Below are 16946 nucleotides of genomic sequence, written 5' to 3'. Positions count from 1 at the left end.
TTCTTCTTCTTATTATTATTATTATTATTATTATTATTATTATTATTATTATTATTATTATTATTATAATTATTATTAATGAAAGTTCTGTGGAAAATCAAAAGCGAAGGGCTATTTAGGAGCCAAAAGAACCTGTTCACTTTGATGAACTGAGCCAAATGATTCGGATCTCAGAACAGAGCCACAATTCACATCACTGTTCGCAACACTACAAAGGTCCCGTTGCATGTTGGGTACAATATTCCTGAAGCAGTGAATGCGCATGCTCAAAAGAAAACTCCATTATTTTTGCTCGGAATTTGTAAGAAAAAAAAAAAAAACACAGTGGGTAACTGTGAATTGGGGATTACATGGGTCGTTATGTTTTGTCGAAATAGGTTTGAATGCATCGAGAATTAGCAGAAGGAGAGACCAAAGTAAGGATCTTATAGCTGTGGAGCGGGAGCGGGATATCCCTCTGTCTTGCTGGGACACTCCAGAAACAAGTAAATTTCACTCTGTTAGCTCCTCCAGCTAGCCTTAGCAGGGAGCGTTAGGCGCAGTAAAATGAACCGTTATTGCCCTTTGTTTTTTTTTTAAGCCGGACTGGCTGACTAAATGCTGAGAGCTGATTCACCGCGCCAATACGTGGTTTGGGTTATGTAATCATCTAAATTTACAATTATTTAATAAAGTATTAATCGTTTTCGAAACATACTCTCTCCAGTTCTGTGGCTAACTGGCTAAGTCTTAATTTGAGCCCAAAAAGAGCGAAGACTTCAAAACTTGGCCAACACACAGCTTGAAGCAAAGAAATGTTGTTCAGCAAATATTGACGTTAGCGGACATATGCCTGTAAGTAAGTGTAACATAATGTCCAAATTATTCTTATTTTTATTGTGAGGCAGTTTTGTAAGCGGGTCAGTTCACGTATCCGTAGCTAAGACGCTGGAGTTACGCATCGGGAGTGTTTTGTGCTCCTGACAGCTGTCACGACAACAGAAGTGGATTTAGCCTGTTAGCTTAGCCGTTAGCTTACACGCTAGCTGCTGTGCATTTACTGCAATATTACAAATTTATATATAGAAATACTGCGAATTTAGGTAAAGTTTAGTCTTTGTGCCGGGTTTTGTCTTATCGTTTAAGTTTGTTGTTGGTAAGGCAAATGTTCACACTGTAGGCAACCATTCAATAAACTAAGGGCCTAGCAAAACACGCCCTCATACTTCAAAATAGCTACAGCTCGCCCTAAACTTGTACAAGTTCAGTAAATTAGATGTAATAATTTTTCAGCCATGGCTGGACGAGGAAATATTTACTGCACCATTTACTTTGCCCCCTCCCCCTGCCAGATTACATAATCCACCTCCACCTTTCTTTGCAGGCTCTTCTTCTTCCTCTAAGACCCAAAAACTCTCATGTGAGTTGAACAGATTGATTTGTTGGAAGCGACCCAAAAGTTAAGGATCTGCCTCACAGTGGTGGAAATTACAGTTGTTTTGGACAAGTCAGGTTTTACGGGCAGAGTGAGTGCTTCTCACCCACCAGCATGTACATTGGACAACGGATACCTTAGCCAAAATAGATCCTGGCTTCCCGAAGATGACAAGGTATTGAGCATCTTATTATTATTATTCAGTTATTTATTTGTCTTGCAGTTTTTAGTAGATAGTTTACTGTCATTTGTGTGAAATCAATATTTTCTTTTGGTGTGGCCACACCCACTAAATAGGAAACACACTGGATTCTAGACTGTTTTTAAGAAACACTTTACTTCTTGGAAAACAATAAGCAAATAATTAAATGTTGGAAGCTTTTTTTTATTTTTTTATTTTTTATTTTTTTGGTGTGTGGAAACTGATATAAAACTACAGAAGTGCGCATGCTTTTGTGCTGTTTGTATTTACAGTCCTCCTGACTGGGCATGGTCAGGGACGAGATTCTCGAGATACTTTAGCCTTGTGCAAAAATAACACGGTTACACTTAATCAAAATAATGTAGAACATATTCCAACTGCTTTCCTTAAAAAACAACACACTGCTTCTAAAATGTCACTATGCATTTTGATATGACTATCAAAATGACATAGGATACAGAAGAAATATGCAGTATGTAAAAGTTTTCTTGTAAATGTGCTTATTGGATTGAACATTACACTAATTTGCTGGTTAATTAGGCCGCTTGGCTGAGCCAGCTTGCAGTTGAATGCTTAACAGACTTGCAGCTTGTAGAATACTAGCTGTAGTTTTAAAAGTGTTATCCTTCTCTTTTCCGTACCTGAAATCTGCCAAGTCGTCTTTCAGCCAGCAGTGCACAGCAACAGCTGGGGAGGGGCTTCACTGGGTTTGATCCATGCTCCTCCCAGATGGACAAAATCTCTTCATTTTGACATTTCAGTGGTGTTGAAATCATAACAGTTTATAACCTTAGTTTACCTTAACCTATGCCTGCTTACAATTCAGTTTATCCAGGGTTTTCGTGTCAAGGAGCTAGTTTAATATTTTCACATTATAACTTCATTGTAGATTCTTGAAACTTTGTATTACAGCCTTTCCATTTAATTTAGTTCTGATTTTCATTTGACTCTTATGAGCCATGAAAAATTAGTTCCAGAGATGCACCAAGATGGCTCTGTGTGACTTCCTGTTTGTAGGTATTACTAATTGTAGCCACAAGACAAAATTTCAAGTTGTAGAAAGCAGAAAATGACTTTTGTTGTTTCAGGAAGCACAACACTTAGCTGCTATGAATAGACGTTTGGTCGACACAAGAAATCCCGCAGTAGACGGCTTGATTTTGTGCTCTTAAAAGTTGTGTGTGAGATGAGAATAGTGAAAAAACCTGTACCTCTAGTTTGTACATACTGTGTTTATTTTGAGAATGTTGCTGACATGTATTTACCGGTACGTATGACATAACACCATACTTATACAATATTTAACATGGTTAAGCCGTGGCATTCTTTCTAATGGCTGCAAAACATCAAAAAGAGTTTGAACTGACTCTTTAAACCGAATTGTTAAATTAAACAATTCACTCTTGCTTAACTGGTTCTGAAGGCCAGTTACTTCAGAGCTGGCCTAAAATGTTCTGAAGTAAAAGTGAAATACAAGAATAAGAGAACAAATCTGTCAAAAATGTTTTAAACTCCGGTGGCTTTAAATTTATAAATTCCTAACGACGTTTTTAGTTTAATTTGATTTCTAGACATTTAAAATTCCATGCGTTTAAACAGCCGTTCGTCTAACGGCGTGCGGTGACTCTTTGCTGCTTTTACAAGGTGCTGGCAGGACGCAGCGACAAAATGATGGGAGGCAGTGAGACCGTCAGCAGAGACAAGGATGCGGTCCATGCTGCTGCGATACATGTCCCCATTGGCTGGCTCCGGAGAGTGGAGAGAGGGCAGGTGACCTATGTCAGGTGCGTTGGGTCATTTGAAGACATGTAGAACAGGAGAGTATGCTTATTTATTGATGGACTGCAACATTTTTGTTGTCTATGCTGCTAATAGACTCTGGAAATCTGTACTGTATGAACTTTTAGCAGTTAGCCTGCAATGTCATTGTTATTCTGAAAAATGATCTTTTGTTTCTTCTTGTAAGCTGGGTGGAATTTGAATGGTTGAAGCTTTACAAAAGAAACCATGTATCAGTGTTCCTGTTACTTTCTCCAGTTTCTTTTAACCCACATTCCTAAATTAATAACGGTTTTGATTGTGCTTCTGAATCCTTGAACAGGCCTAAGTCTGTTTCTGTTTCTCATTCATTAAGTTAATGATCAAACCGAATATTCCCACTCAATTTTATTGGCATTATAGGTTCCACATTATCATGACCGTGTCCCATACTGACTCACCGATGACGCTCAGATGTGGCTCAGTCTGTCACTGCTGTGTGTTTTATGACAGTGGTTGGTATTTCTGCCTACAGGGTTGTCCGCTCCAGGTTTCACAAAGCTGCTGTAATGCTCTAAAACACTTCAAATAAAAATCTACAAACTCTTCTGTCCTCTTCTGAGGACATTTTTATAGGAGGAAATTAGCGTAGCAGGCTAATGCTAGCTTACCTCACTTTTGTAGTGACTCTTGTAATTTGACTTGCAAAACGTATTCCTGTTTTCAGGTAATTATCGTTAGTTAAACTTACCAAAAGACGTTTCTTTTCCTTCATACATTTTATCACTAAAATAAATATGACCAGAGTTTTTTTTTGGAAAATGTGGTGGATACGCAGTAAGAGTCAACAAATTCCTTGATGTTGCCTGTTTTGAAGCTGATTTCCTCCTCGTTTTCTGCTTTGCAGCATTTACAAGAAAGTAAACTTAACCTCATTTACACTGATTTTGGAATCGTGTTGAGTCTAAACTTGAAATGGGGCTAAAAGAAATCTCTTTGATTACTAACATTCTTTGCCTTCCTCGCTGTAGTCCCAGTGGCACCACCCTGTCCACACTGGATGAGGTCAAAGCTTACCTGCTGACTGATGGTACCTGCAAATGTGGTCTGGAGTGCCCACTCATCATTCATAAGGTAGAACTATGATTTTAGAGTCTGTTTAATGCATCCGATGCAAGAAAGTTTGGCCATCTTTCTGGTTCTTTTGGCCTTTTGAATGTTACAAAATGATTTTTGATTCTCTGCGTTCAATTCTGAGGGTGTATTTAAAATGCCAACACATTTATATCTACATATAAAGCAAAAGAACCACAAGTAACCGTTTTTAATTTTCTTGTAATTCGTCTGACCAGTGCAAAAAAATATAATTTTCCAGAGCAGGGATGAAAAATACCTGCTACACTACCCTCGGCTGTGATTAGATTCCATGCATGATGTTTGTCTTTAACTTATTAATCATTTCATCCTCCTTTTAACTTGTGTCATGCAGGTTTTCAACTTCAGTGTGGGTGTGAAAGTGGAACAGAACAGTCAGCCGTCATGTAAAGCAGAGCAGGACATGACCAAATTGTGCAATCACCGCAGGAAAGTGGTGGCGATGGCTGCTCTTTGTCGGAGTATGCAGGCCTCACAGCTTCCATTCACCAACTTTCATCATCCAGGTAAACTTTAAAGCCCTACAGCGTCACACATGAGGCAAGCTGCTGTTTTAAGGAGACAGATAAACCTACTAAGTTTTAACGCACAGGGACAGATTTTTTTGTTTCTGTTTTAAAAAACAAACTACAAATTGTTTTCCTTCCAATATAGAACTAAAAAGCTAACAAAAACTTTGAAGGATTGTAGGAAAGTTATAGGAGTACAAATATAAAAACTTCCCCCATATTTCATTATATCTGAAACGTGAATTCAGGGAATGACTCTTCCAGTGATGTGGCGCTTTTGATTATACATACCGCTTATGGACACCAATTAACAGATTCCTGTCTTGGAATTGATCTGTTTAGAAACGAGAGACCGATGGTCCTTCGCTGTCTGAATGATCTTTTCCTTTTAGAAATGAGACCGTATCAAGGGTCAAGCTAGGCAGCTTTCCTAGTGATCAGACTCTTTCACACTGAGAACAATGAAGTCTTGTTCACGTTTGACTTTAAAACTTAAACTGTGTGTTTTGTTTTGTTTTTGTGTCAGATGTAACTCGAGGGGACAGCGGGGATCCAAAAAAGGAACATTCAGAGCGCAAAGAGGACGAGCGTGGACTTTTTTATTCAAAACACAATCCAGTACCAACTCGGGGGCACAACAACCTTCACCCGAACCTTTCCCCCAGCCCAAAATCCTCCCATCACTTCATCTACCCTTACAATGGTTCTTCCCCTGTACCGAATACAGGCACAAACTGTCATCACCCCCTAGATGGTTTTAGAAGACATCATCATCATCCTCCTCTCCCAGCAGCCTCCACTGCTTCCACTAGCTCTTCGTTTCCACCTCACAGCCCTGCCCAGAGGTCACCCCACACGCCCACGCCTCAAAACACCAATCAAGGTCAAATAACACCCAAAACCCCTGAGACCCCCAGCTCTCCTTGGTTAGGTCCCCTGTCATCGCCTCCTCCCTCTTCCCCTATGACTCTTGGAGGAGTGAGAGGAGGACAGACTCATTACCCTTTAACTCCCCTTTCTCCATCTAACTCCTTCTCTCCCTCAGTGCACCCCATGGGTTTGCCTTCTCATCAGCGATCCCGCCACCCGTCGGCCTCACCTTCCTCTGCGTCCGAGCATGGAGGAGGCTCCACGCAGGCAGAAGGAGGAGGAGGACTGATGGGAAATAACTTACCCCACATGAGGAAGTCTGCCTCTTCCTCTCCGCACTCCCCAGTCCCCGGCGGGTCCCCTCTTCCCAGCCCCCACTTCCCCAAGTACAAGCTGGAAGACATCTTGGAGCAGTTTAAGAACTCAGGCAACAGCAGCACTAACAACCACCACGTCCTGAACCCCGCTAACCCTTCTTTACCCACCAACCAAAGCAGCAGTCACCCTTATGCCGTCTCCTCAAAGCCCACCAAGGGCACCGCGACTCCGGCCGACAGCGCGGGACCAAAAGGTTTCGGTTTGAGTCAGCCGGCGCCCTCTAACTTGCCTCTGGGGCCGCTGCTGAATCACCACTATAGCCATCAGGGCAAGCTGCCACACCCAGTTTCGTTCCCTGCCAGTACCCTGCTCTCCGCAGCGGCTAAGGCTCAGCTGGCCAACCAGATCACCCAGGGCTCAAACGTGTCCAGCAGCGCAGGGAACTTGCACTCCTCTCTGGATGTGTTGAAAGAGGCCCAGCAGCAACAAAAGGTAACAAACAGCACTTTACATAACAGCATCGCTTCCTCTTCCATCGCTTCTGCTAGGCTTCCTCATCCTTCCCTCCCAGCGGCTTCTGCTGTTCTCTTTCCCCCGTCCCAAACTCTGGCCCAGTCCCTCGTGTCCTCCTCGCCCCACCCGCCCCCGACAGCGGAACGCGGCGCGTCGCACAGGAAGAGGCGGCGGCGATCCCCTACAGTCGCCGGCACGCTGAGAGACACGCCGCCACTCGCCAACGGAGTCCGAAAGGCGACACCCGACGAGGCCGCATCTGCTACGGTTATCAACCTTTCCTCTTCTTCCACATCCTTCCCCTCCTCCTCCTCATCCTCCGTCTCTTCCTCACACTCCTACTCTACCTCAGTTGTGCAAAATCAGAGTACAGTCACGTTGGAAAACCATCATCCCAGCCTCCCCAGACTCTCCGCTCCTCCGGGACATCTGTCCAGGTCTCCTCGGCCGAACGAGACTCGGAGTTTCACTACAGCCCCCACACCAATGCCTCTTAGCATAGACCCCCCAACCCAACCGCTGTCCGCTTTGTTACACCTGCTCAGCGTTCAGAACGCGCAGGCCTCTGCGTCACACTCAGCCTCAGCTCCGTCTAGAGCCGCCGAAGGTGGTGGGCACACTAACGAACCGACCTTGAGGCAGTCCCCGCCTTCTCCTTCTGCTAATGCCAGGACCCAACAGAGTCGACCCGTATGCCAAACAGATAACACTAATCCCCTACCCCTAGTGCAGCAGCCACTTTCTTCCCCTTCCCCCTCCTTTTCCGTCACATTACAGTCCCACTCTCCTCCACAGTCGGCTGCATCAACTCCTCTCCAAAGAGGCTCTCCCTGTAAGTCAAATGAAGTTTTTCAGAGCAACTCTGACCCGTCTCAGCGAACCACTTCCTCTCTCGCCGACACGGATCAGCCATTTGACAACCACATTCCCACGTCAGACTCGCTTTCCCAGGCGTCTCCGTACGCGGCCTCTCCTCGGAGAGCCGTCGCCGTGGAGACCGGGAGCGGCAGCCCACCAACATCGATGAACCTGAGTCAGGCAGACGGCAATGCTTCTGCAGGAGTACCCTCTTCTCCGAAGCCTCTGGACCTCAGTAATCACGTCTTGGCTCTTTTCTCCGCGCCCTCCACTGCGACTCAGGCGGAGGGGGATTCCTCCAACCACGCCGCCGATGCCGACGCGTCTTCGACAGAAAACCATGCAGCAGGTAACGTTACATATTCAATCTGTGTGTTTTTCTTATAGTGCGCATTGTTAAAGTGTTAATGTTCCTTGAAATCTTCCATTTTGTGTATTTTGGAGGATTTTGTGGGACGGATCATCGACGTTGCACATAAGTGTAAAGTGGACACAAAATGATAAATGTTGTAATATATTGTCTGGACTTTGACTGGGCCACTCTAAAACTTTATTGTGCTTTGATCTAAACCTTTGATTATACCTGTAGTTGTTTGTCTAGGAGTGTCCTGCTGGGAGACGAAACTCCTCCCTAATCGCAAATATTTTGCAGCCTCTAACAGGTTTTGCGACGTGTCCATCCATTTCCACATCAACTTAAACCAGCTTAAATGTTTCTGATGAAGAAAAGTTTCCCCTCAGCATTATGCTACCACAGCCATGTTTTACTGTACAGATAGTGGTGTTCTCCCAACACACGTAGCATTTTACATGTGCAGCAGATCAGAAAGTTTCATCTTTGCCTCATCTGACACTGTACATTCCTTTTATCCAGAAAGCCAAGATTAAAATGCACAACTAATAGTTATATTGTCAATAGATTTGCCTTATCTGAGCCTTGGATCATTGCTCTCTAGACCTGCACAATATATTGAACCTTTGTCGTAATGTCAGCCAGTCCTTATATTATTTAGCAGCGGTATCAGTTCGCTTAAAGTTGAATACTGTTTTCAGTGGCATTTTTGTCAATACTATTGCTGTCATGATGTTTAAAATGCTTCATTCTCTGTACACTGCAAAAACACAAAATCTTACCAAGTATATTTGCTCCAGTTTCTAATGCAAATGTCTTGGTACGCTTGAAATAAGATAAAACTAACTTATAAGTAACTTCTCAGTGAGATATGGGAGATTGTTTTAAGTCAATAGTTCCTTAATTTTGGTGAAAAAGTTCTAGTTCCACTGACAAACTATTTCTCTGAAAACATGGGAAAATATCTTGTGATAAGTTAAATAATCTGCCAGTGGAACAAGTGCTTTTTTTCATCAATATTAAGAAAAAACTAACTTAAAACAAGCTCATAATTTTTTGCTAAAAAGTTATTTGTAAGTTAATATTTGCACTAGAAACTAAACCAAAAACTACTTGGTCTAGTTTCTTACTTGGTGAAAATGTTGTTTTTGCAGTGAAAGATGTCTTTAAATTCTTCTTCTTGTTTTTTTTTTTTTAGTTTTTTTTTTTTAATTCACTCTGAATAAAAATTAATACTTATGTTTTTGGGTTTTTTTTGTTCTCCATAGTACAAGTGGAACCTGAACATTTAGATCCAAAGACGCCCCCAGCCTCCACCAGCCCCACCTTCAGTGTCTCTGCGCCCCACGAGGGGAGTCACAGTCCCGCCAGCTCGTCCAGCGTGGGAGAGACCGCGGCTCCGTTAGCGCTGGCGGAAGCGTTTCCCTTCATGAACCAGGAGCAGCTGCTTCAGCTGCTGTCATCCACAGGAGGTTTACCGTCGCTCTTGGATTCCACAGTCCTGGCATCGTTGCCCTTAGGGGGGCTCTGGTTGGGAGGGCAACATGCGCAGTTACCTCCCGCCTCCGTTACGCCGCAACCACCGCCGAACCTCGCAGAGCCGCACCAACCAGAGCAGCCGCATTTACTGGTGCAGGAAACGCAGCAACAAAACCAAGAGCAGCAGCAGAAGCAGCAGCATGTTAACAACAACCCTCTGTTTCCTTTACTGCCCCTGTTGAGTAGCGGGCAAGGGGAGCTGCCGCTGAACCTTCTGGGCCTGCTGAACCCGCTCGCTGCCTCGGCGCCGTCTGCAGGTCAGGAACCGGACCTAACAGAGAGATCAAGTCTTCAAGCCCTGCTCATGGCCTCTGTTCTGGTCGGGCAGCAGCCCGCCTCCTTGTTGCCTCTGTCGGTGCTGGGTCACCTGAACCAGATCAGCTTGGAGGTTCCGATTCAGCACTCCCAACAGATCCCCGCCACTCTGGAGGGGCTCAGCCTCGATAAGACCTCTGGCCTCCTCGATCCGACCTCAGGCCTCTTAGACATAACCCACGGCCTTCTTCCTCTTACCGCTGGAGCGGAGAACCCTATCCAAGCTCTGCAGTCTCTGCTCCTTCCTGCCGCTCTTCCTCCTCCCCCTGCAGCCTTCCTGCCCCTCAGCCCCGCTCTGCTCACAGCTGCCCTGAGCTCTGCTGAGCTCCACTCTCCTCCCAACACCCAGTTAGCTCCTGCACAGCAAACCCAACATGCCCAGCCTCAGGTAGGCTCCGACCTCCTGCTACCTGTTTCTACTCTGCTCATTCGCAATTAGGGCTGCAACTAACCTTTATTTTAGAAGTTGAATTTATTGTCTGACATCGTACAGTGAGATTAAAGTCTGCTCCAACACTACAAACAATGTAGGAAATATGTGCAAGATAAATATGGTGATATTTACAACATTAAATCAAGTAAATATATATATATATATACATACAGTTAGTTACTGATTAATCTATTGATTATTCTGATTCATCAGATCAAAAAATGTCTCGTTCTGAAGATCTCTCATTTAACCACTTAAGCCTTTTTTATATTAGAAAACTTTTTAAAATACAAAAACAAATATTGTCTAAAATGCCGTAACTGAATCTGAACCGGGTGAAGCTAAAAGTAAGCCTAACTATATACACATGAATATTTTGGCTTAATTACTGCTCTGAATATGTTGTTTTTTTAGCGTTTGGCCTGTTTTAGAGTCTGTATACTCCAGCTAGCAATTAATTGATTACAAAATTTGTTGATAATTATCATGATTAATTCGACTAATTGTTTCAGCCCTACTCTATTTAACCTTCAAATTCCTGGGATTTTATTTACTTTACTGCTCTGTTGTTGTCACTGTTTGTTCAAAATCGTAAATCTTAATGTTCGTTGTTTTGTTGTTTTTTTCTTAAGATTTTAGTTTTAAAAAATAAGATGAGTTTTGTTACGATTTCCTGATTCCAAAAGATGTAAATGAAAACATTTTAGATTAATTTTCAGCATAAAGCGTGTGTGGGATGTTTATACTAACAATGCCGGTATAACAGAAATCAAGTATTGTATGAAATATGGTAACTTCAGGCACCATCTTTTTGTCTAAATAGTAAAAAAAAAGTATTTAAATATTGCATTTTCAGATCTGGTTTAACTCCTGGGACCGTTTTATAATCGCTACATCTGTTCCATAATGTTAGCCATCATCAGTGATCAAAAACGGAAATTATAATCGATTAGGATGGAAGTTGTTGGAATTTATTATAGAATCGTGTTAGTAAAAATCAAACTGTTTGTTTTTGGATTTTCAATCTTTCAATGGTAGTCTTTTTTTTGCTAAAGATGTTGAAAGTGTATCTTGTTCTGTACGATGCTCTGTTCTGCAGGTACCCACTGATGCAGCTGTTGACACCCTCATCCCAGTCTCTCTCCAAGGCAAAGATAATCCTCTCCTCCAGCAATTGCTTCCCACTTTGCTTAACCCATCTATGTTAGGTGAGTCTGTCTCTAAAATAATTTGATGTTTAAGTTTAGAACATTAAGCATTTAGCTAGTTTTTTTTTTTCCAGTAACATATGAGCAACCCAGTTCCCTTGTGTCTCTTTAGGAGACGTTCCCGGCATCGCCGGACTCCAGAACATGGTCGGCCTCGGAGCGGGTTCTATTCTTCTCTCCCCAGTTCAAGCTTCTGCTTTGGGTTTGCTGCAGAGCCCTGATGGAGGAATCAGCTTACTCAACAACATCCAGGTAGGTTATTGCTGTTATTTAGACTTCTGACATTGGGTGTTTTTGTTCCGTCAGCGTATCGCTGCTTGTGTTGCAGCATCGCTCTTGTTTGCGACACTGAAACCAGACGTCTTGCTACGCATGCACAAAAGGACAAAATTGAGTGTATACTGTTTGAGAAGAGTGAAGTAGCTGGCCTACAGGCTGACATCAGTGCCAAAATTCAGCTTGAAAGCACAAAGATCAAACGGGGCAATCTTGCAGCGCTTTGTTCTGCCTTGCTGTTATCTGCTGAAAGTCTCGCTCTTCTTATTATTAATACTAAATAACACAAAAATTAACTAGCAGCATCCACACTGAAGAGTGTTGTTCTCTGGAAGGCTTGGTAGCCTTCAGTATGTTGACTTTACTGATTTAAAAAAAAAAAAAAGATTTTTGAGTTCCCGAGTGGTCTCTCTTTAGTGCTTCTCAAGCTACATATCGACTTTCTCTTCTTCTTCGGCTGTTAACCATGCGTTTGTTTCCTGTCCAGCTGAACCTTGCGCCTCCCTCAGACGGGGAGAAACCTGGCTCTTTGCAGGAAACCCAAAGACCAGCCGCACACGAAGGTTTACCGGCCAGCGAAATCGCTCCTGAAGTATCTCCATGTCCTGTTTCGGCTCTGGCTCCTCCTCCTGCTCAAGAATCGCCCCCGCCCGCTCAGAGGGGGTCGGAGGGCAGGTCCGTCATTGACCCTTACACCTCTTTCATGGACACCATTTATACCTCTTTTCTTCAAGTGAGTGCTAAAGAGCAGGAAGACGGGGCTCAGCTGGGGCCGTCAGACCCTACTTCACCCTTCTGTGCCTTACCGCCGGTTTCTTTCCCCCTGGAGCCCCAGAGCTCGTCCTCCAACACCCCCACTCTGCCCCAGGCGAGCGCCCCCGCCTCCCTGAGCCCACGGCGAGCTTGCTCGCTCCGCAACCCGGACTTATCACGACTCAGCCTGGAAGCTGCCGCTCATTCTCCGGCCCAGGGGACCCCCAAGCCCACAGAGGACGGACCTACGTCCCCCCTACAGAGGAAGCCAGTCATAGAGGGACACACCCACCTAGAGCCACCTTTGCACCCCGTATACTTGGAGGAGGCCAAGACGGACTGTACTGGTCCGGCAGCAGCAGTTTGTCCATTCGTGGAAATGGGCGTGGACAGGCAGGGACAACGTCCCCACGCAGGATACCTCAGTCCCAGAGACGGACGCAGCGAGAGGCCCAGCGAAGAGACAACGGAGACGTTGCTGCTCACTGGACAGGGAATGGTAAGAGTTTACGTCTTCTGCCTTAAGACAGAATTTATGTTCCGGTTCTGAATTATTTACTTCTGTGCCTCTAAAAATATTTTTTATATGGACTTTAAAAAAAAAGGTGGGCAAGGTATCGTGATTAATTAGAATTGCCACCAAGATATGAAGTCACAATAAGGTTGTAATCTTAATCTGCGGTTCTGCTTCAAGGATCAAGCAGGGGCTGCAGGTGGAGCCAGACGAGGAAGGAAAAGAAAACAAACGTAAGTTCATCTTGGAGATTCTCTGGACTCTTTGCTGCTTTAATTTAAACATTTGGAGTAAAAGTCTTCCCCTCAGTCAGCTTTAATTTTGTTGCGTTTCTTACTTTGTTAGGCTTCAGAACGTGTTAGAAGATTTCAGAGACATGGATGCTACAGCACTAGAGGAAACCAAGGCTACAGTAAGACACACACTGTTTATATTCTTAATAAGATTTGTTCCAACATGTCTTATTTACATATCTTTTATTCTAGCAGAATTAACCAATTAGGTGTTTATATAATTTAGTAGAGTATCTTCCACATGTTGCTTTTCCACCTTCTCCTCATTGAAATGTCTCGTCTATTTGAACCCACGAAAGTTTGCATAATATAAAGTTTACGACTTTATTGAATTGCTTGACTTTGCAGCAACTTGAGGAAATCTGCAGTAAATATAATTTCTTCTTTTTAAATATCCTTCAAGTTGTTTGAGCTGCTCATCCTTAAAACCTTAAAGGAAATGACATTCCTTCCCACGAGGAGTGCATTTAATTTCTGTAAACACTCCTGTAAATAATTTAAATATTCCCCCAGTTACAGTCCAGAAATCATGTTTCATGAACACAACAATTAAGTTGAGCTTTGATTTTAAAAAGTGTAAATGCTGTGGGGAAAAAAAAAAGACTTATTGACTTTGGTTGTTGAGGAAAATGTTTGCTGTTTAGATGAATGCAGGTCCAGTCTGGCTAACTAGATTGGATTTAGCCAGACTAAGTCCAATCTACTTAGCCAGGTTATTTTCCAGGTCTGGAACGAGAACATCAGAGTTTCCTGTAATATTTGTACTTTTTTTTTTTCTACAAAGATGTGCTGTAACTCTGAATTAATTTATTACGGGAAGAGCTGAACGTTGCGCTTACTTGAGGCTCTCTCCCGTTCCAGGCGGCGCTCCTGAAGCCCGACAGGTCTGTACGCGGCAGGCGGAGACGAGGTACCAGATCTCAGAGGCAGTGATTAGTGGAAGAAGACGTTCAGCAGTAAAACGGCGGCCAGGCGCCTCCCGACGCACCCCATCCATCTCTCTGCTGTCGTTACTACTGCTTCGAGCATTTTAGTGGGTGGGGAGACAAAACAAAACAAAAAAACAACTGCACTAATAGGATGCTGTCGTCGGGTCAACTTGAGTGTGGCAACCACTATTTAAAATAACACATAGGAGAAAGATATAGTCAGATGAATTTATTTTTTAAAACTGTGTGGGAGGGAGGTGGAGATTTTTGTGGATAGTTTTTTCACTAGATTTTCTCTTAAGTCATGAAACAACATCTGGACTTTGTGATCAGAGACCGTTTCAACTAGGTTGGTGTTATATCAATGAAAAACAAACGAGTACTGTTTTCTTCTCATCAGTGTGTTACTATGAGTCAGGATAAAGCCCGTCTACTTGAATGATGTTCTGTGTTGAAAGTGTGTCTCCACAATGTGTGTGCGTGTGTGTGTGTGTGCGTGTGTGTGTGTGGAGTTTTGACTTTTTGTGTGCTTGAGCGTGTGCTGTTGCTGAGCCCCAATCGTGTTTGTCAAAAATTTGTTTTGGTATCAGTATAGAGGAACCAGTCTCTCATAGCTGTTGTGTTTTTAAAGGGGGTGGTTGAATTCGAAAGAAAATGTTTTCTAAAGGTTTGAAGGAAGTGCTGAGAAGCGGCGAGAATGAAATGAATCCCTTTCCTCTTGAACTCAGATTTGACGTTGCTAAGGAAACGGTTTGGTTTGGGTTTCTTTGGCTGTTTACATCAACCACCAAAAAAAAAAAAAACATAGCTTTCACTAGCTAGAACTGTTTATTACTTCTAAGAATTGCTCATAATTAATTGAGACACAATTTAACATTCTTTTGTACACTATTCTAAATCTTCTTCTGTTTTTTTTTTTTTGTTTGTTTGTTTTTTGTTGTTAGTAAGCCCGGGTCTCTGTAACTTCCTTCTGAAATGACTGAATTTGTGAGGTTTTTTTGCAAATCCACAACAAATCTTGAACAGTTCATGATACTTGAGGTGCATTTTGTGACTTTTTTTTAGCGACTCTAGTTACATTTCACGTATTATTGAAATGACATGTAGCTACGGTGCGATGGAGAGTATTTCAAAGGCCCGCTCCCATCCACGCATTACGGATCTAAACATTTGCACAAACTTTGAGGTTGTGGAAAGTACTGTATGTCTTTTTAAAATTGGAGAAGCGGCTTGCAAGGATAACGAGACAGAGTGTGATGGTGTCCGTGTGTGTCCGTGTGTGTGTGTGTGTGTGTGTGTGTGTGTGTTACTGTGGACTTGGAGTGATGCGTTTATCCTCCCGGTGTTTCCTCATTTCACTCTCTGAGCTCTCCTCCACTCACTGCCCCGCCCCAGGAGTTTTTGGCATCTCTCTGTCTGTATTTAAAAAAAATATATAAAAAGAAAAGTGAAAAGAAAAGCAGATTATGCAATTTCTATACTTGGACATTTTGTATATATGTACAGTTAATGTGTTTGATTTTATATTGTCAGAGAAACACCAGAGAAAACAATTGTGAATTTTCTTGGAATTGTAATTATTTTTCTCATTCTACCCCCTTTTGCTTTCAATACCTACGTTTAAAAAAAAAAAAGAAAGAAAGAGGAAAAAAAAGACGATTAAATTGTGGACTGTAGCGTTCTTTTTTTATATGGGAGTCATTTTTTATTTAATATTAAACTATTTACACAAAAAATGTTTTGCTTTTGTGTGTTTCTGTTACTGAGTGCCATAAATTTGGGAGCCGTTTTCCTTTTGAGTCAGATTATGGAAGTTACGATTGGGACAAATGCCTTGCTGTAAATTGATATTAACTTTAGAAGATTTCAATTTCCGTTGTGTTTCAATTTTGCATTTGTCATGCTTCTCCAAAAACCTTAAGAAATTCTTGAGGCTTTTATTTAGTAGACCAGCCCAATCTTGAAATGGAGGAACACATGCTTTCTCCTTCAGATTATTATTTTATTTTATTTTTTTGTAAACAAAACTTTGAAATTTGGATTGGAATTCACAAGAGTAACATTTTTGGGGGGCTTGTCAGACTTAGGAGGTTGCACTACATTTTGCTCCATTTTTTTTCCTCATTGTTTGCGTTTGCTTTTATATGACTTGTGGCGAGCAGTTAAACCTGTGAGGGCTTTTCTTTTGTTCCACAAATGACAAATTTATGGAGTCTAACACTAGGAGATTTTGCTTACATGAGCTGTGGCTCTCTGTAGCTCCTCCAGAGTTCCCATGTGCCTCTTTTAGCTCCCCTGATTAAGATCCTCTCTGCCTGCATTGTCTTTCTTGGTTTGCAGTTGTTTCGTACTCTCTATTTTCCAGATGATGGATTACAGCAAACAGTGCACCAGGAAAAGTTTGGCATATTGTTTGTTGTAAAATTGCCTGACTAATGCTCACCACACTTTCCAAATTTTAATGGGTTTTTTTTGTTGTTTTTAAATTAAAATTAATATTTTCTTCCAGTTCACAATTGGGAATAAATTTGTGTTGGTCTGTCACATGAAACCCCAAAATCTCAAATTGTATCAATACTTTTCTGAGGCAGTGCAAGTCCTACATTATTCATATGACCCTGAGTCACGACTGGCACAAAGGTTTGTCCGACGATAAATTCATCAAGTCACCAGGTGTTATTTTGTACTTTTATTCTGCTTCAAAATAAAGTCATGTACAGTGTGCCTTTACCATGAC

The 16946-nt window shown here is 42.5% G+C and overlaps 1 protein-coding gene across 3 annotated transcripts; it reads left to right on the top strand.

Annotated features, from left to right (window-relative positions):
* Nucleotides 1-259: 259 nt before the first annotated feature.
* Nucleotides 260-15012, top strand: mbd6 (methyl-CpG binding domain protein 6). 3 transcript variants are annotated; one of them, XM_015028228.1, is made up of 13 exons: nucleotides 260-485; nucleotides 1364-1589; nucleotides 3261-3400; nucleotides 4406-4508; nucleotides 4864-5035; nucleotides 5565-7946; nucleotides 9218-10191; nucleotides 11336-11444; nucleotides 11557-11696; nucleotides 12208-12972; nucleotides 13168-13220; nucleotides 13333-13399; nucleotides 14142-15012. In XM_015028228.1, exons 3-13 carry the CDS (start codon nucleotides 3285-3287, stop codon nucleotides 14211-14213), a joined length of 4953 nt encoding a protein of 1650 aa, XP_014883714.1. In that variant the 5' UTR covers nucleotides 260-485; nucleotides 1364-1589; nucleotides 3261-3284; the 3' UTR covers nucleotides 14214-15012. The 3 variants fall into 3 exon arrangements, with proteins under 3 accessions (XP_014883714.1, XP_014883715.1, XP_014883716.1); XM_015028229.1 differs by having other exon boundaries at nucleotides 260-834; XM_015028230.1 differs by having other exon boundaries at nucleotides 260-838.
* Nucleotides 15013-16946: the final 1934 nt, after the last annotated feature.

This window comes from Poecilia latipinna, unplaced genomic scaffold, assembly GCF_001443285.1.
Source record: "Poecilia latipinna isolate Pla-1442-1.1 unplaced genomic scaffold, P_latipinna-1.0 Scaffold117, whole genome shotgun sequence".
NCBI lineage: Eukaryota > Metazoa > Chordata > Actinopteri > Cyprinodontiformes > Poeciliidae > Poecilia > Poecilia latipinna.
The sequence above is the reverse complement of the archived record's forward strand: the minus strand, read 5'-3'. Positions and strand labels throughout refer to the sequence as shown.